This window comes from Erythrolamprus reginae, chromosome 2 (genome assembly GCF_031021105.1).
Source record: "Erythrolamprus reginae isolate rEryReg1 chromosome 2, rEryReg1.hap1, whole genome shotgun sequence".
Taxonomy (NCBI): domain Eukaryota; kingdom Metazoa; phylum Chordata; class Lepidosauria; order Squamata; family Dipsadidae; genus Erythrolamprus; species Erythrolamprus reginae.
The window spans coordinates 9,501,174-9,524,080 of record NC_091951.1 but is presented as its reverse complement, the minus strand read 5'-3'; the positions used below and the strand labels follow the sequence as shown (position 1 = coordinate 9,524,080).

General features: G+C 39.7%; 1 protein-coding gene across 1 annotated transcript; it reads right to left on the bottom strand.

Annotated features, from left to right (window-relative positions):
• Positions 1-2,152: 2,152 nt before the first annotated feature.
• Positions 2,153-22,577, bottom strand: LOC139159117 (vomeronasal type-2 receptor 26-like). Its single transcript, XM_070736477.1, has 6 exons — positions 22,363-22,577; positions 15,811-16,102; positions 14,848-15,660; positions 6,288-6,515; positions 3,782-3,908; positions 2,153-3,048 (listed from the first exon to the last, which is right to left on the bottom strand). The coding sequence occupies exons 1-6, from the start codon at positions 22,575-22,577 to the stop codon at positions 2,153-2,155; spliced, it is 2,571 nt and encodes an 856-aa protein (XP_070592578.1).
• Positions 22,578-22,907: the final 330 nt, after the last annotated feature.

Genomic DNA, 22,907 nt, shown 5'->3' with positions numbered 1-22,907 from the left:
AAAGGAGTGATCTGAGTGGAAGTTTGCTGAGAGTTTTTATAAGCAAATTTGGCTACAGCAAGGTACTCTGCCCAGTCTTTCTGCTGGTCATTAACAAAACAATGCAGGTACCGCACCCATTTATTTCTGTTTGATGCAACATAAAAGTGTGTGTGTGTGTGTGTGTGTGTGTGTGTGTGTGAACACAGGCTTTTTAATGAACTTAAAAGTACATACTTGTTCTGTCCCAGCGATGAGCACCCTAAGAAATAGACCCATGCATGCTGATTTTGCAAGATTAAAGCATATACTTCCAATATTTTAAGAGCAGAAGGGTTTGGATTTAGAAATCCAGCAACGAAGCAAGAAATAAATCTGTTTGATGCCAGCTGCTAATTACAGTTCAAAATAGAAAACCAACCCTCCACAGTCTGCATTGGCTGCCAATCAGTTTCCAATCACAATTTAAAGTGTTGGTCATGACCTATAAAGCCCTTCATGGCATCGGGCCAGAATATATCCGAGACCGCCTTCTGCCGCACGAATCCCAGCAACCGGTTAGGTCCAACAGAGTTGGTCTTCTCCGGGTCGCGTCGACTAAACAATGTCGTCTGGCGGGACCCAGGGGAAGAGCCTTCTCTGTGGTGGCCTTGACCCTCTGGAACCTGCTCCCCCCTGAGATTAGAACTGCCCCCACCCTCCTTGTCTTTCGTAAACTTCTTAAAACCCACCTCTGCTGCCAGGCATGGGGGAACTGAGACATCTCCCCCGGGCCTATACAGTTTATGTATGGTATGTTTGTGTGTATGTTTTCTTTTTTTAATAAGGGGTTTTTAATGACTTTTAATTATTAGATTTGTTACATATTGTGTTATTATTGTTGTGAGCCACCCCGAGTCTACGGAGAGGGGTGGCATACAAATCTAATAAAAGAAAGAAAGAAGAAAGACAAAAGTCACAGATATTTTCTTTGATCACACAGCTCTTATTAACCGACTCACTTTGAGTTGGCAGGAAGCCCGGAGATAATGACCCCAACTCCCCAGTTCACAATTCATCATTGAAATAATATTCCAAGAGAGAAATCCAAGTGGACATCTGGAACATAACCAGTGAAGGGCTACCAAAATGTTTACTACCACACTATGGGTGTGGCTTATGCAGGACGGCCTGCATTTTCTTTCAACATCTTTCAGTGCAAATTGGGTGCTCTGGGATGGAGCTCCATTTTCAATACCACACTGCATCTCCCCACCCCATCTAGGCAGTAGCCCAGCCCTGAACATAACGAAAGTTGACTTCCATACTGAATTCATCACTTGGCTCAACTTTACATAGCCTAAAGGTGTGGCCAATTGTTTAAGAGATATCTTCATGCAGTGACCTCCTCGCTTAGCCACTCATGCTTTCTGGAAACTCTGCGTACCCTAGCATCAAGAAGAGGTTCCTCCTCTTCTTCTGAGTTATTCATGCGTACCTCAGGATGTGCAGAAGGCCCTGGTGGGCTTTCAGCCTATGACACCACATCCTGTCTGATCTCCTCACTATCAGACTCGGATGCCAGATACACAGGCTTAGGGTACCAGCCCACACCCATCTGATTTTATTTTATTTTATTGGATTTGTATGCCGCCCCTCTCCGTAGATTCAAGGTGGCTAACAACAGTAGTAAAACAGCATATGACAATCCAATATTAAAACAGTTAAAAACCCTTATTGTAAAACCAAACATACATACAGACATACCATGCATAAAATTGTAAAGGCCTAGGGGGAAAGAGTATCTCAGTTCCCCCATGCCTGGCGGCAGAGGTGGGTTTTAAGAAGCTTATGAAAGGCAAGGAGGGTGGGAGCAATTCTAATCTCTGGGGGTAGTTGGTTCCAGAGGGTCGGGGCTGCCACAGAGAAGGCTCTTCCCCTGGGTCCCGCCAAGCGACATTGTTTAGTTGATGGGACCCGGAGAAGACCCACTCTGTGGGACCTAACTGGTCACTGGGATTCGTGCAGCAGGAGGCGGTCCCTGAGATAGTCTGGTCCGGTTCCATGAAGGGCTCTCAATCCTCGGGATCTGTGACCAGCTGTGTGAGATGCATACAAGCCACAACACACACTAATATCTTTGAATTATTAACTAGCATTTGAGGGAAGGTCATATGATAAGTTCATTTATATATTATTTTGACATCAAATATTCTTTCGTATTCAGGTCTGGTCTTAAAAATATTATATAACATTTAGGGATGAAGATGCAGCCTAGCAGGCCAGTACTTGAAGCCAAGATGGAGAAGATCTGCACAGCCACCATATATTTCCCCTTGGTGCTCAGGTATGTGGGAACAAAGGATATCCAGACACTGCAGAAGACTAGCAGGCTGAAGGTGATGAGCTTGGCTTCATTGAAAGCCCCTGGGAGATTTCTGGCCAGGAAAGCCACTGTGAAGCAGATGAAAGCCAGGAAACCCATGTAGCCAAGGGCAAGGTAGAACATGGCAACAGAGCCTTGATTACATTGCAGGATGATCGCTGCAGATTGTGAGTACATGTCTGACTCAGGGAATGGGGGAGAAGTGCTCAACCAGATGCTGCAGATGATAGCTTGGATGCCCAAACATGAAAGTATGATAGAATTGGCCAAGGTCTTCCCTAACCATCTCTGTATATTATTCCCTGGTTTTGCTGCAAAGAATGCTAATACCACAGTGATTGTTTTGGCCAAGACTGTAGAAATGGCAACTGTGAAGATGTTGCTGAAGGCTGTTTGTTGGAGAAGGCAAGTAGCAGTCCGTGGCTGGCCAAGGAATAGTAAGGAGGTCAAGAAGGAAAGCTGGAGGGAGATAAGGAGAATGTGGGAGAGATCCTGATTGTTGGCTTTGACTATGGGTGTTTCTTGGAATTTAATGAAGATTCCTAAGATTAAAACTGTTACCAATGACAGAAGCAAGGCAAGGGTAACGAGGATGATCCCCAAATTTTCTTGATAGGATAGGAAAGTTTCAATCTTAGGTATGCAATTATCTCTGTTGAGGTTTGAAAATTGATCAGCTGGACATTTGGTACATTTTTCGGCATCTGTAAACAGCAAGATTTACATCTGCTATAAAGCCGTTTCTTCCATCAGATGCATTTTACTAATGAACCTGGAACTGGTATACAAATAGAAGAGAACTACAAACTGATAACAAGCAACAGCTTAATCAAAGAATTATCATGAACAATTCCATTAACATTGACAGGGCAAACTACATATATAAATAGACAGCAAACTCCCCTCCCTTCTAGCATTGATGATGTTGCCTAATCGGAGAGGGGCGGCATACAAATCTAATAAATATATAAAGAAAATAAAGAAAAAAAGAAATGTCTGCAAGAAAACAACAAAGCTCAGGGAGCACTAAGGACCCAACATGGTGATGGTGTACATGAATGTGTATGGACAATGTATTGGGTAGTATGCAACAATGGTTATATATTTAAGTGTTTAGCTACTTTTAGAGGTTACATCTTTTGCATTCAGGCAAGGCAAGGTGAGGCAAGGCAGTTCTCAATTTCTCCAGAGGTTAATCAGTATATAAGATGAAGCACAATAAATTATATTGAGTCTTCGTGGAGGGGTGGCATACAAATCTAATAAATTGTTATTGTTATTGTCATTGTCATTGTCTTTGTCATTGTCATTGTTATATCTCCCTTTTTATGCTAACCTCTCCTCGATCCCTATCTTTTAATATTCTGTTCACAATTAAAATTCCAGGATTACTGTCAGAGTAGTTTTCCCCAAAAATCTGCCTCTTCTTTCACCCACCTTCCACAGTGGAGACAGTTCCTTCTGTACAAGGAAAACAGTCATAGCAACAGATGGGTTTCCCTTCCTGACCCACCTTCATGAAACCAGCATGACAGCTTTCCACACACCTGGAAGGAGGTAGGGACTAAAGACAGGGAGGAGAAATATCAAGAAAATTAACTTATTTTCAGAAACAGGGCAAAGGAAGAAGTGTTTTGCGATCTCCAGTTCAAGATTTAATGTTGACTAATTACAAGTCAATATGAAATGTGAGGTTCATTGAACAGATTGTGCTGTGAGATGTCCTTGTGCTCTCTGGGCTTGATTATTTCCTTGCAAACATTTCCTAACCTGAAATAAGTTGTGTCCTGATGATGTTACCTAGTTCAAGTAATGAAATGTCTGCAAGAAAACAGCCAAGCCCAGAGAGCACCAAGAGTCCCTCATTTCAATCCTGAAATATTCTTCTTTATTAGTTTAATCAGTGTTATTCCATCTTGGTTTCTTTCCCACTTTGATGTTTCATGCATACTTTGAGTTTTAGACATTCATTTAAAATTTAGAGATGGATTTCATTTTTGATTGGACTCTATATGGGATAACTAAATGGCACAACATGACTGGCTCAAACAACCTCTCTTTCCATAGGCTTTGTGAATAGTTTGTATGAAAATTGAAGAGTCTGTTTTTCTTGGGCTCCTCAATAGCTGATAAAGAAGATATTTACCCTTGTGATCATCTGATGCAAAAGCATGATATTCAAAGCAAATGCCACCCATCCAAAAAGTGTACCATATTTTTCAGAGTATAAGACGCAGCAGAGTATGAGATGCACCTTAGTTTTAGGGGAGGAAAATAAGGGGGAAATCGACCTAGCAGGTATTCCTCTGGCTAATGTCCTTAGTCCGATCAGCTTCGGCACATTATTTTAGTTAGGATTGAAAAAAAACTTCTTTGGGGTGGGTAGGAATGAAAAAAAGCCTACAAAGATGTAGGACTGCAAAAAAACCTTCTTTGGAGGGAGTAGGAATCCTGCAAGCCAGGAAGATGGTTAGCACCTCATTAGGACTAGAAAAAAATATTTCAAAAAAGCTACATTCAGAATATAAGATGCATTCAGCCTCTTTTTTTTGGGGGGGGGGTGCATCTTACATTCCGAAAAATATGGTAATCCTGTTTTTGCCACCTTCATAGGAATAATCTACAGTATCTCCAATTGTTTGATACTCTTCTTGTCAGTTGTAAATTTCAACTCCTGGAATGACTAATTTTTGAGAGACTTCACTCTCTTGACAGATTTGTTGGGGAAAACATCCCAGTTCACAATGTCCAGATCAGTTGTAAGATTCCCCCTTCTCGTTCAAATATATCCTATCTATGGAAGTGATCTGCACATTTCTTTTCTAAATATTCCTTCTTGGTCTCTCTGCCCTTCTTTGATCCCAAAGATAAAGGGCAACTGGATTTTCTTTGTTTTTCCTTGTCGACATTTCACTTCTCATCCAAGAAGCTTCTTAAGTTCAGAACTTCAAGGAAGAACCAAGAAAGTCCAGTTGTCTTTTGGAAAAGCACCTTTGGGATAACCATATCCTGGATGACTGAGAATCTCCTTCGACATTTACTATTCTGGTGTTTCATACAGGCTACAAATTTGGGTTTTCATTTTAAATGAAGACGTAAAATTTATCGGACAACTATTGGACGGATTCTTTGCTTTGGCAAAGTTAAGCAGGTTATTTGCCTAAATGGATCAGGCTATCTCCCTGTTCTGAGCCAGCTCCCCAAACATGACAATCCCTCTGACATGGACTCAAAAGATTCATTTATTAGGAATGCTGGCAGCCTCAGTAAAAAGTTTCTCTCACAGGCTAACAAGTCTATCCAGCCAAAAGATCACTAGTAGCATGCCACACCTATTCATCTCTACTCCCTGCCTTCAGAGCTAGGGTGGGGCCTTGCTAGCAGTGATGGTTCTTCCTTTCCCAGGATTAGCCCATGGTTTTCCACTGCTCTCTTCTTCTCTACCTTCAGGCACTGGGGCCAGCTGTTCCTCCTCTTCATCAGCCAATGCCAGACATGGAGGCTGTTGACTCTCCATCTCAGGGCTGACATATGGCCCAGGCTCTGCCTCTGTATCTCTCTCTCTCTCTCTCTGCCAGCTCCATTCCATCTTCTCCTTAGAGTTCCCAGGTTGCCCTGATGCAGACCCTGACTCCCACACATCCTCATCCTCCTCTAATTTGGGTGCTGGAGGTACCAGCGGCTGACAAGCCACAACACTCCCTTTCTATAAACTTGGTGAATCATTCATTCATTCATTCATTCATTCATTCATTCATTCATTCATTCATTTATGTGTTTTGTCAAGTATTTATTGGTGGTTTATTTAAAGATCTGAAAACTATATATTTTATGGGTACTTAAACAGCCCAAAAGCATTGAAAGCAAACCCACATCATACCACACCATCAAAGTGGAATCTTCTTGTTGCACCTTCAGCGTAATAAAACATATTTTGCCCCACCTTGTTCAGCATTTCCATCTGTGTGATACTCTTCTGATCTACTGTAAATTCAAAATACTGGGATACCCCTTTTACTAGTCTCCCAAATTTCACTTTTGTAACAGACTTGTTGGGGAATACAACCCAGTTCACAACATCCAGGTCAGCTGTTAAATCTCCTTTCTCATCCATATATACATCATCTATGGAATTATTGTAAAATTGGGAGCTTTGAAGGAAGTAGTGAAGCTGAAAAGTAAAGTAAAAGAAGATGAGAGGACATCATAAATTCTTTCAAAATAGTGTTTGTACATGCTGGAGAGGTCAAAACGTTTCTCTCTTCCTCTGATTTAAAAAAAACACAACAGGTTCTGTTTTAAGTGTCTAACATAGCTAGAAGAATATCAATATCAAGAATATAGAAACATAGAAACATAGAATACTGACGGCAGAAAAAGACCTCATGATCCATCTAGTCTGCCCTTATACTATTTCCTGTATTTTATCTTACAATGGATATATGTTTATCCCAGGCATGTTTAAATTCAGTTACTGTGGATTTACCAACCACGTCTGCTGGAAGTTTGTTCCAAGGATCTACTACTCTTTCAGTAAAATAATATTTTCTCATGTTGCCTTTGATCATTCCCCCAAAATAGGAATAATAATTTTGACCAAATATATCTGGACTTGTAGGAGATAGCTGCAACTTGAGGAGCCAAGCATGATGAAATAAAGTTGATAACTAAGCCTTTACCCTGAAATTGAGAGACAGTCTAACCACTAAGAGCACTAATAAGAATAAATAAATGTATTTTTCTTTAGACTGATTTGTTAAGAATGTGTTTCTAAGTAACATATATAGCTACTATAAGTATTATATATAAATAATTTTGAATAGGTAAATACAACAAAACAGTAACCATATCAAGTTAATAACCCAAATAAAAAAATATTGATAGAATTAAATAAATAAATACTTTACTGTCATTGTCACAGTATATCCATACAACAAAATTCACATAACATCTAAAGACCAGTCCCAATATACATAACAATCCCAAAAAAACATGCCCTGGCCACAAATTCCCCACCCTGAACCACCCAAACATCTACACAACAGACCAAGTAGTACTGTCCAACAGCTCACTGATGGTGACCCCTTAGTTCATTGTTAAGTGTGAGCATAGTTCTGGGATAAAAACTATTTATAAAATGTGTGGTCTGAGTTAATTGTTCTGTATCTTCAAAATGAGAAGAGTCTGAGAATGTTGTGCACCTTCCTAGAACAGCGAGATGCGAAGATATCATCTAGGGCTGGTAGCTGGAGCTCAATGATATTCTGGACATTAATTAATGATAGGCACAGTTCCTTTATGAAGAAAATTTTGTAATAAGATAACGATTGTTAATATATGAATATTTGAATTGCTGTTTGTAGAATTGGTAACAAGGAGAGAGTTGGGGTTATTGAATAGAAATACTTCTGTCATTCTATGTAATTTTATTTAATTTTACCACTAATTAATTTTAGAGCAATTAGATAGAAAAATTAGAAACCTCATATTTATACTATACATACTTGACTTATTAATTTGAGAAAAATTAGAATCAATTTGAATAACATACAGCACCTTCTTTTGGAAAAATAGCTATATTATTATATCCATAGAAATAACTCAAAATAAGTTAAGAGTATAAATTAAATTAAGTTAAGCTAAGAGACCTGAAATTAGAACATTAAAACATAAGAGAAAATACAGGAATCTAGTGTGGGGAATGGTAGAACTGAGAGACCTTGTTAAACTACTTAAGATGTCTACAACATCCGCCATTCAAAAGTTAGCAACCCACCCACATCAAATCTTACTTTGCCAGTGGCATCTCCTTAACCCAAAGATCCATTGAGAGCAAAAAGACCAGCAACCAGACACAAACAATGAAAATATCATACAAGAGACAATGCTAAAGATGCAACAAAAAATTGATAGAAATTATGAGAATATGAGAGAAGATATACAAAAGGTCAACAATAGATGGGCACCATCCAACAAATACTAGGGGGAAAATGAACAATGAATAACATTAGTTGAAAAATGAACAGGTCAAACAGAAAAAGGTTGAAACAGTTGACCAAAAACTAGTGATCATTAATAGGAAATTAGAGGAATAGATAATAAATTTGGAAATTGATAGAGCCACCTTCTATTTACGCTTTCAAAATGTAACAGCAAATAAGGATGAAAACTTCAGAGAGACAATAATAGAAATAATCTCAGGTATTTTACAAAAAGATAAAGAAGAAGTAGTGAATGGGTTGGATGATATCTATAGAGTGCATATTAATTATGCAAGGCAAAATAAATTGCCTAAAGAAGTGCATATTAGATGCACCAGGAAAGAGTTTAGAAGTGGAATACTTAAGGCAAAAAAGAGGAAACTATAATCCAGATTTTAAAGCAAATTCCAAAATGACTAAGAGACCATAGAAGTGGATACTGCACCTTGGCACTCTAGAAAATGTCCAGAGATATTTTACTAGAAGACCCCTCCACTCCTCTATTCGAAACAGAATAACCTAAACAACTAGACATACAATCCTAGGTTTAGAAAGCTTAGAACTATGTCACCTTAAACACGACCCAAGCAAAGCCCATAAAATCAGCTTCAACCACAACAGATACAAACTTAAAGTAAACCGCTCTAAACTCGACAGCAGGAAATATGATTTTAGTAACCAAGTGGTTGGTGCATGGAACTCACTATCAGGCTCTAGCATCATCACCTAACCCCCAAAACTTTACCCTTAGACCAGTGATGGGCTACCAAAATTTTTACTACTACACTGTGGGTTTGGCTTATGCATTTTGTTTCAACATCTTTCAGTGCAAATTGAGTGCTCTGAGATGGAGCTCCAAATTTTGCTACCAGAACTGTATTCCTGACCGTTCCCATAGGATCCCATCACTGCCTTAGACTATCCACTATTGACCCCTCACAATTTCTAAGAGGTCAGTAAGGGGCATGCATAAGTGCACTAGAATGCCTTCCATCCCCTGCCCTAATGTTTCTCTTTTACAAGTATCATGTATAGAAATGTTATTATATCTTTGTATACCGCCAATACGTACTTGACAAAACAAATAAATAAAATAAAAATAAATAGGGTTGCTCAACAAACAGAGGGTGCTTTTTAGATGGTTAGTCCTTGAGGGAAGTTTGATTTCCTGACAGGGAAAGATATTCAAAATAGAAAATGAAGACATGGCCCAAGAGTTTTATGAACAATTTATCGTGGAGGAAGGAGAAGATTTGAATGGTAGAAGCAAGAAGAACAGATTTCAGAAGAAACTGTGATAGAAAAAGAAAGAATCCCCAAAGAAAAAGAACAATAGAAGGAATAAGAATGACAGTGCAGAAGGAAAATAGAACGTATTATTATTATTATTATTATTATTATTATTATTATTATTATTTATCACAACAATGATAAAAACAACATGTAACAATCCAATACTAAAACAACTAAAAAACCCTTATTATAAAACCAAACATACATGCAAACTTATCATGCATAAATTGTAAGGCCTAGGGGGAAGGAATATCTCAGTTCCCCCATGCCTGACTGCAGAGGTGGGTTTTAAGGAGCTTACGAAAGGCGAGGAGGGTGGGGGCAATTCTAATCTCTGGGGAGAGCTGGTTCCAAAGGGCCGGGGCCACCACAGAAAAGGCTCTTCCCCTGGGTCCTGCCAAACAACATTGTTTAGTCGACGGGACCCGGAGAAGGCCCACTCTGTGGGACCTAACTGGTCGCTGGGATTCGTGCGGCAGAAGGCGGTCCCAGAGATAATCTGGTCCGGTGCCATGAAGGGCTTTATAGGTCATAATCTATAATAGGAGACAGACACACAAATAAAGAATGGAAAAACCCATAAATGGTTTGGTAAAAATATTTTCACCAAACTCCAAAAACAGAATATTACTATTGATATCATTTGTTTACAGGAAGTTCACATTCCCCAACAAAATGAAAAAGAGTTACAACAAGAAAAACTAGGTCAATTATTTACAGCACTAACTAAAAAGAAAAAGAAAGAAATGTATAGCTACCTATATTAAGAAAGAGTTAGAATCAAAAAAGATTTATTCAGATGAGAAAGGAAGGATATTAATGATATCAATAAGGATATACTATACACAGACACTATTAGTAATGTTGCTGTCCATCCCACATTTTTCTACTTTATCTAGTAGTAGGTTATGGTCCACTTTGTCAAATGCTTTACTGAAGTCCAAGTAAAACACATTGACAACATTCCCCTGGTCCACTAACTTTGTCAATTTGTCAAAGAATGCTATAAGATTAGTCTGGCATGATCCGTTTTTGACAAACCCATGTTAGCTTTTGGTTATTACTTTGTTTGCTTCTAGGTGTTTGTTTGTTGCTTGATTATCTTTTCCAAGTAACATCCAAACTAAATCAAAGTCCAAGTCAAACTACTTCTCAAAGTTCTAATTTATTTCTGGAGCCTTCCTGGCACCTACACTGTGAAACCTGAATCTGAGTTTCCCATTCAGTAGAAAGTTCACATTATTATTATTAGTATTATTATTATTATTGTTGTTGTTGTTGTTATTTAGATTTGTATGCCGCCCCTCTCCATAGACCCGGAGCGGCTCACAACAACAAAACACAGTACAAATCCAATGATTAAAAAACAGTTTAAAACCCTTAATATAAAAACAGTCAAACATCCCAGACAAACCATATATAAAACAGAAATGGCCTTGGGGAATCAATTGCCCCATGCCTGATGGCAGAGTTGGGTTTTAAGGAATTTGCAAAAGGCAAGGAGGGTGGGGGCAGTCCTGATCTCCGGGGGGAGTGTAATAAAAACAGCATATAACAATCCAATATTAAAACAGTTAAAACCCTTATTATAAAACCAAACATACATACAGACATACCATGCATAAAATTGTAAAGGCCTAGGGGGAAAGAGTATCTCAATTCCCCCATGCCTGGCGGCAGAGGTGGGTTTTAAGAAGCTTACAAAAGGCAAGGATGGTGGGGGAAATTCTAATCTCTGGGGGGAGTTGGTTCCAGAGGGCCGGGCAGCCACAGAGAAGGCTCTTCCCCTGGGTCCTGCCAAGCGACATTGTTTAGTTGACGGGACCCGGAGAAGACCCACTCTGTGGGACCTAACTGGTCGCTGGGATTCGTGCAGCAGAAGGCTGAGATAATAATTTATGCCCCAAATAAAAAAGAGGATTTTTTTTTACTAATTTGCGTTAAAAAATAACCAAGGCAGGCCTTGAAAATATATGTCTAGTGGGAGATTTTAATGGTATTGTCAACAATGATAGAGACTATAAAACTGATAATTAAAAAAAATACAAAAGAAGAGAAAAAATTTGCCAAAATCATTTCACGAAATGTGTTCTGATCTCAAGAGATTGCTGTAGACTAGAGAATGCAATTGTGAAGTGAGAGACTATACATTCTATTTGTACCCAAACAGATCGTGGCCTAGAATAGACATGGTCTGGCCATATAAAAAGATGGAAAATTTGACGAATTCAATAGAAATAGGGGTAAATGAAAGAGCTGACCACAATCCCCTAAAATAACTTGGAAAGATGAAAAAAAATAGGAGATGGATGTTAAATACAGAAATCGTAAAGGAACAGGAATATATAAAACATAAAAAAAGAAATGGAAATTTTTATCGAACACAACAAGAACCATGATACAACACTACAAAACCTATGGGACATGGCAAAAGCCTACCAAAGAGGGGTGACAATTGCTCATTTGGCCAGAAGAAATAAAGAGAAAGGGATACAGCAAAAGCAACTGTTTGATAATCTGAAACAATTCGAAAGAGATTAACAACAAGATCCTCAAAATTCAAAAATTGTAAAAGAAAAAACACTGATTATATACAAATTTCCAGGATCAAGAAGAGGTAGTAAGGAAAATTAAATTACTGAAACAAGGTCACTTTGAAAATGCCAATAAACCAGGCAGGTGGCTATCCTGTAGACTGAAAAAAGAAAGATAGAAAAAAAATGATACAACAATTAAAAGGCAAAGATGAAAAGATACAACACCAGCTAGAAAAGAAAAAAAGAAATAGCTCTAGATTACTTTAAAAGAACTTTCTGCAAAAGATAGAACAAAGAGATAGAAGCGATGGAAGAAGAGTAGGTCTGAATCTGATCGAACACTTGTAAGAGCTTTTATTAAGACTTACAAAGTGGTGCTCAAGGTGGCAAGATGCGCATACCATGCCGCCTTGATTGCATCAGCGGAATCCCGCCCGGCCGCTCTGTTTAGGGTGACCCACTCCCTTCTCAACCAGGGGGGAGTTGGGGAGCCCTTGCAGAGCAGTGCCGAAGATTTTAACACGTTTTTCGCTGATAAAATCGCTCAGATCCGGGCCGACCTCGACTCCAATTGGAAAACAGAGTTGACTGACAATGAATCAGTCGAGGTGACTGGGGCATGTACTTGTCCACCTGTCTGGGAAGAGTTTGATCTGGTGACACCTGATGAAGTGGACAAGGCCATTGGAGCTGTGAGTTCCGCCACCTGTTTACTGGATCCGTGTCCCTCCTGGCTGGTCTTGGCCAACAGGGAGGTGACAACTCTTCCTTGGGGACGGGAGTTTTTCCAACACTCTATAAAGAGGCGCTCGTGCGCCCCCTCCTCAAGAAGCCTTCCCTGGACCCAGCCGTACTTAATAACTATCGTCCAGTCTCCAACCTTCCCTTTATGGGGAAGGTTGTTGAGAAGGTGGTGGCACTCCAGCTCCAATGGTCCTTGGAAGAAGCCGATTATCTAGGTCCCCAGCAGTCGGGTTTCAGGCCCGGTTACAGCACGGAAACTGCTTTGGTCGCGTTGATGGATGATCTCTGGCTGGCCCGGGACAGGGGTTTATCCTCTGTCCTGGTGCTTCTTGACCTCCCAGCGGCTTTCGATACCATCGACCATGGTATCCTTCTGCACCGGCTGGAGGGGTTGGGGGTGGGAGGCACTGTTTTTCAGTGGTTCTCCTCCTACCTCTCCGGTCGGTTGCAGTCGGTGTTAGTGGGGGGTCAAAGGTCGACTCCGAGGTCTCTCCCTTGTGGGGTGCCTCAGGGGCCGGTCCTCTCCCCCCTGCTATTTAATATCTACATGAAACCGCTGGGTGAGATCATCCAAGGGCATGGGGTGAGGTATCATCAGTACGCTGATGATACCCAGCTTTACATCTCCACCCCATGTCCAGTCAACGAAGCAGTGGAAGTGATGTGCCGGTGTCTGGAGGCTGTTGGGGCCTGGATGGATGTCAACAGACTCAAACTCAACCCGGATAAGACGGAGTGGCTGTGGGTTTTGCCTCCCAAGGACAATCCCATCTGTCCGTCCATTACCCTGGGGGGGGATCATTGACCCCCTCGGAGAGGGTCCGCAACTTGGGCGTCCTCCTTGATCCACAGCTCACATTAGAGAAACATCTTTCAGCTGTGGCGAGGGGGGCGTTTGCCCAGGTTCGCCTGGTGCACCACTTGCGGCCCTATCTGGACCGGGACTCATTGCTCACAGTCACTCATGCCCTCATCACCTCGAGGTTCGACTACTGCAATGCTCTCTACATGGGGCTACCTTTGAAAAGTGTTCGGAAACTTCAGATCGTGCAGAATGCAGCTGCGAGAGTGGTCATGGGCTTACCTAGGTATGCCCATGTTTCACCATCACTCCGCAGTCTGCATTGGCTGCCGATCAATTTCCGGTTACAATTCAAAGTGTTGGTTATGACCTTTAAAGCCCTTCATGGCACTGGACCAGAATATCTCCGAGACCGCCTTCTGCCGCATGAATCCCAGCGACCGATTAGGTCCCACAGAGTGGGCCTTCTCCGGGTCCCGTCAACTAAACAATGTCGGTTGGCGGGCCCCAGGGGAAGAGCCTTCTCTGTGGCAGCCCCGACTCTCTGGAACCAACTCCCCCCAGAGATTAGAACTGCCCCTACTCTCCCTGCCTTCCGTAAACTCCTTAAAACCCACCTTTGTCGTCAGGCATGGGGGAACTGAAACACCTCCCCCGGGCATGTACAATTTATGTATGGTATGTTTGTGTGTGTGTTTGTTAGCAAAATGGGGTTCTTTTTTAAATATTTTAAATTATATTTGGATTTGTTATTAATTGTTGTGTCGTGCTGTGAGCCGCCCCGAGTCTGCGGAGAGGGGCGGCATACAAATCTAAATAATAAATAAATAAAAGAAAGAAAGAAAGAATGATGAAATAATAAACTTGGAAGGAAAAGACTTAAATTTAATAGACGAGGAAGACAATGAAATGGTAAATAGAAAGATAACTAAAGAAGAATTAAAACAAATTTGCTTGCTTCAAAAAATACAAATAAAAAAGGAAAACATTGCCCAAAGAAAGGGGGGGGATGAAAATGGAGGAAATGAAAGTTTGGAATTAACTTGAATTTTAGTTCCAGGATACTTTAATTTTTCAGAATAAGTAACCAAGGTACAAAACTGATTTCCATCTGCAGGAGAAACATGACTAATGGAAAAGAAATACCTGCCAAGCCTTCAATCTTGAAGCTTCTGCCTTTGTGCCCCTATTTCTCCCTGGTCCTTTGGATGTGGATATGTAAGCTGAATGTAAGACCCTTCCCACAGCCCAGATCGTGTTGTAAATGAGATAGCTGTCCAGAGTCAAGATCCGATCAATATCCTCCTTCCTCAGAGGCACTAGACCTTCTCTCTGTTTGCACTGTCTCCAGACTTTTACCGAAAAGGCATCCTTAGTGGATGAGCATGTAAAGATTTCCTTCCAAAATTTAAATATAGATTTGAGAAAGAGATTAAAAGCATCATAGTTTGCCCATTTCCTTTTCTGTATCGAAAAGGAAAAAATAGCACCACAGTATTTAAAGGAAAGGCTAGAAAACATTAAGTCAACAGTGAGATCCCAGTGAGCTGTGGTGATCCAGACCTTTTCCACAAATTGTTGCTGAACACCTTGAAGAATTTGTTCTACAATCAGCAGTCCTATCCTGAATGAACTAGTCTCCGAACCATAAACAAAGACATTGGCTTCATTCCATTTGTAATGTTCTTTAAAATGTAAAGCTATTTGATGCACATTTAGTGGAAAGCTTTGGTGTATAACTGCACAAATGCCATTCCTTAACATCAAAGAAGACATCGTCCTCATGAACCTCTCCCCCTGGTCAGTTTCTGGAGCAAGGAGACCAACCAAGGTCCATTGGAAGTAGAGGAGAAGCTGGACTATTCCTGGGTACTGGATTCCTTCAGCAGGGAGCATCGGGTAGAAGAAAGGAAACTGAGTTTTATCCCACAGGATCTGGGAAGCAAGACTGTAACTGATCTGAAAGGCAGAGGAGATGGTGGTATTTTACATTTAACAAGTAAATGCAATTTCATTCATTTCCATAAACAAACTCTATTTTTCATTTACAGGAGAGGATCTCTGATGGAAAGCTGCATGATTTAAAAGTGTCTCCTGAGAAAGACACACCTGAGGGGTCTTGTAGGTGCCCAACATGGTTGAAATCTGAATGGATATGCCAGTCTCAGACCCTTCCAGAACAGCCACCATGTTTCTCTGCCTTCCACACCTGTAGTTTGGTACATTGGCCTCCCCATCTGAAAGCAGCTCCATCAAAGGATCTGTAGTCATCTCTACCTTGAAGAAGTTCTCATAGATATTATAACCTAGGGTGATGTTAGATAAGAGGTGGCCCTTCTGGTTGATGTCCTCAATAGCAAAAAGGAAGGGCAGGATTTTCCAAACAAATTTGGATGATTTGCTGTGGGTATGAACATATCAATAAAAATGATACTTAATTTTTTTTCACAATAATATTTTAGTCAACACAATCACAATTATTTTTCCAGGTAGTTTCTAACATTCCAAAATATTACCATAGAAAAAAGAATAAGAACAATAGAAATGTTTAAATCATAAGGTACTTCAACATCATTCTCCTACCTGGAAATACTAACACTATTTCAATTTCATTTCAAACTTTTAATACCCTATTTGATTGTTTGTTTCCTTTCTGTTAATAACATTGAGATGGTTCAAAGAAACTATTGACTATTACTTCTTTTAAATTATATACATTTTTGGAGTTAGAATTCAGAACAACTGAAAAGGTATGCCACTCAGATGACAATCAGAAAAAGTTAAGTCTTTTGAGTGAAGACTTTGAGTGAAGGTTCCACAACTGTTGGATGGACCTTCGTTGGATGGTTTGTTCTTTCTTGGTTGTTTTCTTGCTTTCTTTTTTCTTTTAACTTGTTCTATACATTTAATGCATGGCAAATACATGGACTCAAGTGCCAATGTCCAGTCCAAGGACAGGGTGGTTCATGCTGAAAAAAACAGACATTGATCCGATGTTTCCAAATGTAAAATAATGCACTTGTGGAAAAGGAATCCTCAGTCTGAGTATTGTATTGGCAGTTCTGTGTTAGCAAAAACTTCAGAAGAGAAGGATTTAGGGGTAGTGATTTCTGACAGTCTCAAAATGGGTGAGCAGTGCAGTCAGGCGGTAGGGAAAGCAAGTAGGATGCTTGGCTGCATAGCTAGAGGTATAACAAGCAGGAAGAGGGAGATTATGATCCCGCTATGTAGAGTGCTGGTGAGACCACATTTGGAATACTGTGTTCAGTTCTGGAGACCTCACCTACAAAAAGATATTGACAAAATTGAACGGGTCCAAAGACGGGCTACAAGAATGGTGGAAGGTCTTAAGCATAAAACGTATCAGGAAAGACTTAATGAACTCAATCTGTATAGTCTGGAAGACAGAAGGAAAAGGGGGAACATGATCGAAACATTTAAATATGTTAAATGGTTAAATAAGGTCCAGGAGGGAAGTGTTTTTAATAGGAAAGTGAACACAAGAACAAGGGGACACAATCTGAAGTTAGTTGGGGGAAAGATCAAAAGCAACGTGAGAAAATATTATTTTACTGAAAGAGTAGTAGATCCTTGGAACAAACTTCCAGCAGACGTGGTTGGTAAATCCACAGTAACTGAATTTAAACATGCCTGGGATAAGCATATATCCATCCTAAGATAAAATACAGAAAGTAGTATAAGGGCAGACTAGATGGATCATTAGGTCTTTTTCTGCTGTCAGTCTTCTATGTTTCTATGTTTCTATGTCAGCTCTTGATGTTGTTTATCCGCTGCCATGTATTTAGAGAGCTAGGAATTCTACAAAGATGTCTGACTGCCAACTGTCATTAACTGCCAATTCTTCAATGTAGTCCAGCTGCCATTTGTTGCTAGTCATTTGGTTCATATTTCCATGCTACTGCAAGGTGCACCACAAAGAGGTAAACTAGCATCACACCTTATTTTTATTTGCAATTGAAAGGCAGTGTCACAAAGACAAGTTATACAAATGAATAAACTGTGAGGCAGCATGAAGATTTATTTATTTATTATTTTGTCAAGCATATACCATATATGATTGGTGACAAAATATAAACATGATTGTGAATATATAAAATGTGTAAGCATAGTTATGAGCACATGGGATGGTTACGTATACATTAGGACAGGGACAGTAGGCATTCTTTCGTAATTATGGACACTCCTTACAGTTCTCTTAGGAATGGAATGAGATCAATGGCAGACAGTCTACGGGTAAAGTTTCAGGGTTTGGGGGAAGAAACTACAGAGTCAGGTAAAGTGCCTTTTGGATGAACTTTTTCTATTGGGCTGTTTTTTAAAGAAAATCTTTACGTACTTCTGTTATTGTTTTTTATGTGTAATTGAAAAACATACAGTGTTATAAAACCAATGAATTGTACAAATAAATAAGTAAACCAAACAACTATTCTACCAATATAGTAAATATAATATTTTATTTTAAAAAAACAACAACAATATTTTTTAGCTCCATGGCATAAACGTGTGAATAAAAGCCAGAGAAAATTTCAAACTCCATGAATGCCTATACTCTCAACTGGGGCTCTTTCATCCTGGCAATAGTTTTTGGTGTGGTGAAAAAAAAATATGGTAGAATTATCTCATCTCCAATGCAGAAAGAAAATACAGCATCCCTCTTTGCTTGGACCAGGAGTTCATCCAGATCAGGAGTGAGGTGCAAGGAAGAGGTTTTTTATTTGTTTGTTTGTTTGTTTGTTTGTTTGTTTGTTTGTTTGTTTGTTTGTTTGTTTGTTTGTTTGTTTGTTTATTTATTTATTTATTTATTTATTTATTTATTTATTTATTTATTTATTGTTAGAGTTGGAAGGGACCATGCGGGTCATCAAGTCCAACCCCCTCCTAAGCAGGAACCCTATAGCCTCCCAGCCAAATGGCAGTCCAATTTCCTCTTTAAAATGTCCAGAGTATTGGAGTTCACAACGTCCGCTGGAAGATTGTTCCACTGGTTGATCGTTCTGACCATCAGGAAGTTCTTCCTTATTTCCAGGTTGAATCTCTCCTTGGTCAGCTTCCAGCCGTTGTTCCTCATCCGGCCCTCTGGTGCCCTGGAGAATAAAGTGATCCCCTCCTCTCTGTGACAATCCCTCTTATACCTGTAGGCTGCTATCATGTCTGCTCTGGCCCTCCTTTTCTCTAGGCTATCCATGCCCAGTTCCCACAGTCTCTCTTCGTAAGTCTTAGTTTCTAGACCCCTGATCATTTTGGTTGCTCTTTTCTGCACCTTCTCCAGAGTTTCAATGTCTTTTTTGAAGTGTGGTGACCAGAACTGAGCACAGTACTCCAGGTGTTGTCTGACCAGGGCATAGTAGAGTGGTATTAAGACTTCCCTGGTCTTGGAGTGTATTCCCCTGTTGATGCAGCTAGCTCTGCTCATTGAATAGGAAGGGAAGTGAACAGAGAAAGATATTTTGGTTTGGTTTTATACTTTAGAGTCCAAAATGAAATTTGTCATCTATGAGTGGGTAGCTAGGGGACCACAAGACAGATTTATACCTCCCAGAGACCAACAAGATCACACAGGGTTGGCCTTCTCTGTCTCCCATCAACTAAGCAATGCAGGTGGGGGAGGGCCTTCTCTGTGGCTGCCCCGGCTCTGTGGAACCAACTCCCCCCCATGTCTGTACTGCTCCCACCCTACTGGCCTTCCGAAAGGCTGTGAAGACCTGGCTTTGCCAGCAGACCTGGGGGTCATGAATATTTCCATCTGTCACAGCTGAATTGTAGTAGTATAATTGTAGCCGAAAGAGTAGTAGATCCTTGGAACAAACTTCCAGCAGACATGGTTGTTAAATCCACAGTAACTGAATTTAAACATGCCTGGGATAAACATAGATCCATCCTAAGATAAAATACAGGAAATAGTATAAGGGCACACTAGATGGACCATAAGGTCTTTTTCTGCCGTCAATCTTCTGTGTTTCTGTGTTTCTGTTTCTGAATTGTGTTGAGTGGTATATTCATACCACTCAACGCAATGCAATCAACCAATGTGTGTTAATTGGATTGTTTGTGCTGTGGGTTTTATATTGGGGTTTTATTGTCTTAATATTTATATTTGACTTCTGTTATCATTTTATTTATTTTATTTTATTTTTTATTTATTCATTTGTCCAATACACAAGTACATAGGGAGAAAAATAGACATGTAGTAATATATATATGGGTAAAGTGAACTTAGAGGAGAGGATATATGAAAGGTAGAAAATATATATGATAAGTGAGATAAAGGAAAGACAATTGGACAGGGAACGAAAGGCACACCATTGCACTTATGTACGCCCCTTACTGGCCTCTTAGGGACCTGGAGAGGTCAATCGTGGAGAGTCTAATGGAGAAATGTTGGGGGTTAGGGGCCGACACAATTGAGTCTGGTAATGAGTTCCACACTTTGATAACTCGATTGTTGAAATCATATTTTGTACAGTCAAGTTTGGAGCGGTTCGTATTAAGTTTGAATCTGTTGCGTGCTCTTGTGTTGTTGCAGTTGAATCTGAAGTAGTCATTGACCAGTAGGATGTTGCAGCATATGATCTTGTGGGCAATATTCAAATCGTGTTTTAGGCGCCGTAGTTCTAGGCTTTCTAGGCCCAGGATTGTTAGTCTATTTTCATAGGATATTCTGTTTCGAGTGGAGGAGTGAAGGGCTCTTCTGGTGAAATATCTTTGGACATTTTCAAGGGTGTTGATGTCTGAGATGTAGTATGGGCTCTAGACAGATGAGCAGTAGTCTAGGATGGGTCTGGCAAAAGTTTTGTAGGCTCTTGTGAGTAGTGTGAGATTGTCTGAGCAGAAGCTGCGTAGGATCAGGTTAACAACTCTAGAAGCTTTTTTGGCGACATTGTTGCAGTGGGCTTTAACACTTAGGTCATTTGAGCACTTAGGTCATTGTAATTTGTATTATATTGTTGTAAGCTACCCTGAGTCCCATTGGGATTGGGTGGCATTGAAGTCAAATAAATAAATCAATAAATAAATTTAGGTAGTAAATTTGCAAAAGGATTAGATTAAAAGGACAGCACCCTGATTTTTCAGAGGTCTGAAACCGTAAACATTAAAAATTAATTAATTAATTAAAATTAAGCAATTAAAATTAATTAATTTAATTAAAACTAATTTTGTGAAGCTTCGTCTCTGCTTATAGTGTACTTCTAACTAGGGCATACAAAACCTTTGGCAGAACAATCCTCAAATACAGCTCATCTGCATGGAATCTACAGTGTATATCGGACTTGAATACAATTGAGTGGATAAAAAAGTATTTCACAAGAAGAGTACTCCACTCCTCTGCTCACAATAGAATACCTTATGTCACCAGGCTTGAAATTTTGGGCTTGGACAACCTTGAACCTATCACCTATGGTCTGACTTTAGCATAGTACACAAAATTATCTGCTACAATGTCCTACTTGTTAACAATAACTTCAGCTTCAAATGCAATAATGTACAGGCAAACAATAGATGCAAACTCAAGGTAAATTGCTCCAAACTCAATTGCAAAAAATACAACTTCAGCAATAGAGTGGTCAATGCCTGGAATGCTCTACCTGACTCCATTGCTACTTCCTCAAACCCCCATAACTTATTTATTTTTTATTTATTTATTTATTTATTTATTTATTTTGTCCAATACACAATGAGGGTTTTAGTGGGTATATATCTATATACACATAGTAAAATACATGATGAAGGTTATAGAGGAGATACTCATAGTAAAATATATCTAAGAAAGAATAAAAAAGAAGGTATAGTAATAGAACATATCAGTGAAAGAATAGAAGAAGAGATATAGGAATAGAAGAAAGGTATAGGAGATATAGGAGAACAATAGGACAGGGGACGGAAGGCACTCTAGGTCACTTGTACTCACCCCTTACTGACCTCTTAGGAATCTGGATAGGTCAACCATAGATAATCTAAGGGTAAATTGTTGGAGGTTTGGGGATGACACTATGGAGCCCGGTAATGAGTTCTACGCTTCGACAACTCGGTTACTGAAGTCATATTTTTTACAGTCAAGTCTGGAGAAGTTAATATTAAGTTTAAATCTGTTGTGTGCTCTTGTGTTGTTGTGGTTGAAGCTGAAGTAGTCACCGACAGGCAGGACATTGCAGCATATGATCTTGTGGGCAATACTTAGATCTTGTTTAAGGCGTCTTAGTTCTAAACTTTCTAGGCCCAGGATTGAAAGTCTAGTCTCATAGGGTATTCTATTTCGAGTGGAGGAGTGAAGGGCTCTTCTGGTGAAGTATCTTTGGACATTTTCAAGGGTGTTAATGTCTGAGATGCGATATGGGTTCCAAACAGATGAGCTGTATTCGAGGATGGGTCTGGCAAAAGTTTTGTAAGCTTTGGTAAGTAGTGTGAGAAAACTTCACCCATAAACTGTCTACTGTGTAATTCACCCCATTCCTAAGAGGTCTGTAGTGGACGTGCATAAGCACACTAGCGTGCCTACCATCCCTGACCTCATTTATTCATACTCATTTCATGTGCTCATGTTTATACTTAAACCTGTTATCTAGTACATGTTTGACAAACTAACTAAATAAAAATAAATTAGAAATTCAGTGACTCTAATAAAGTACAGGAGGATTGACTTACGTGAAAAATTTTGTTGAAGGACTTCTGTTGAAGTTCAGTGATTGAAACCTAGCATCCTTTGCAGATACAATGCCACTAATGAAATAATATCCTGACTTGTAATGATGCTCTGGGTCTACTTCACTTTGCTCCAGAGTCAGAAGACATTTGGCTTTGCACATCCCACAAGCTTCTGGTAGCCACACAATCAGCACAAATAGAAGCATCAGCACCATGATTTGAGTTGCTGATTGAGCCTTCTCTGTGGCACCTTCATTTTAATGAAGAATGAAAAGATGATGTTGGTAGAAACCAAAGCCTCTTCCAGGACACAAGCAGGACAGAAATAATATCCCTGAAACCACTCCCAAATTTTCTTTCTACCTCCAGAGCCATCGATATATCCAGAATCTTCACTCAACTTTGCTTTTAAGTCTATATCAAATCATTTTCTTACATATTTCTATAACATCCTCAGAAAGGTTGCAAAAAGTTCTGCAGTAAACTAAAGTCAGCAAATAAATCAGTATGATTTAGATAATTGAAAGGAAGAGAAAAACATCAAC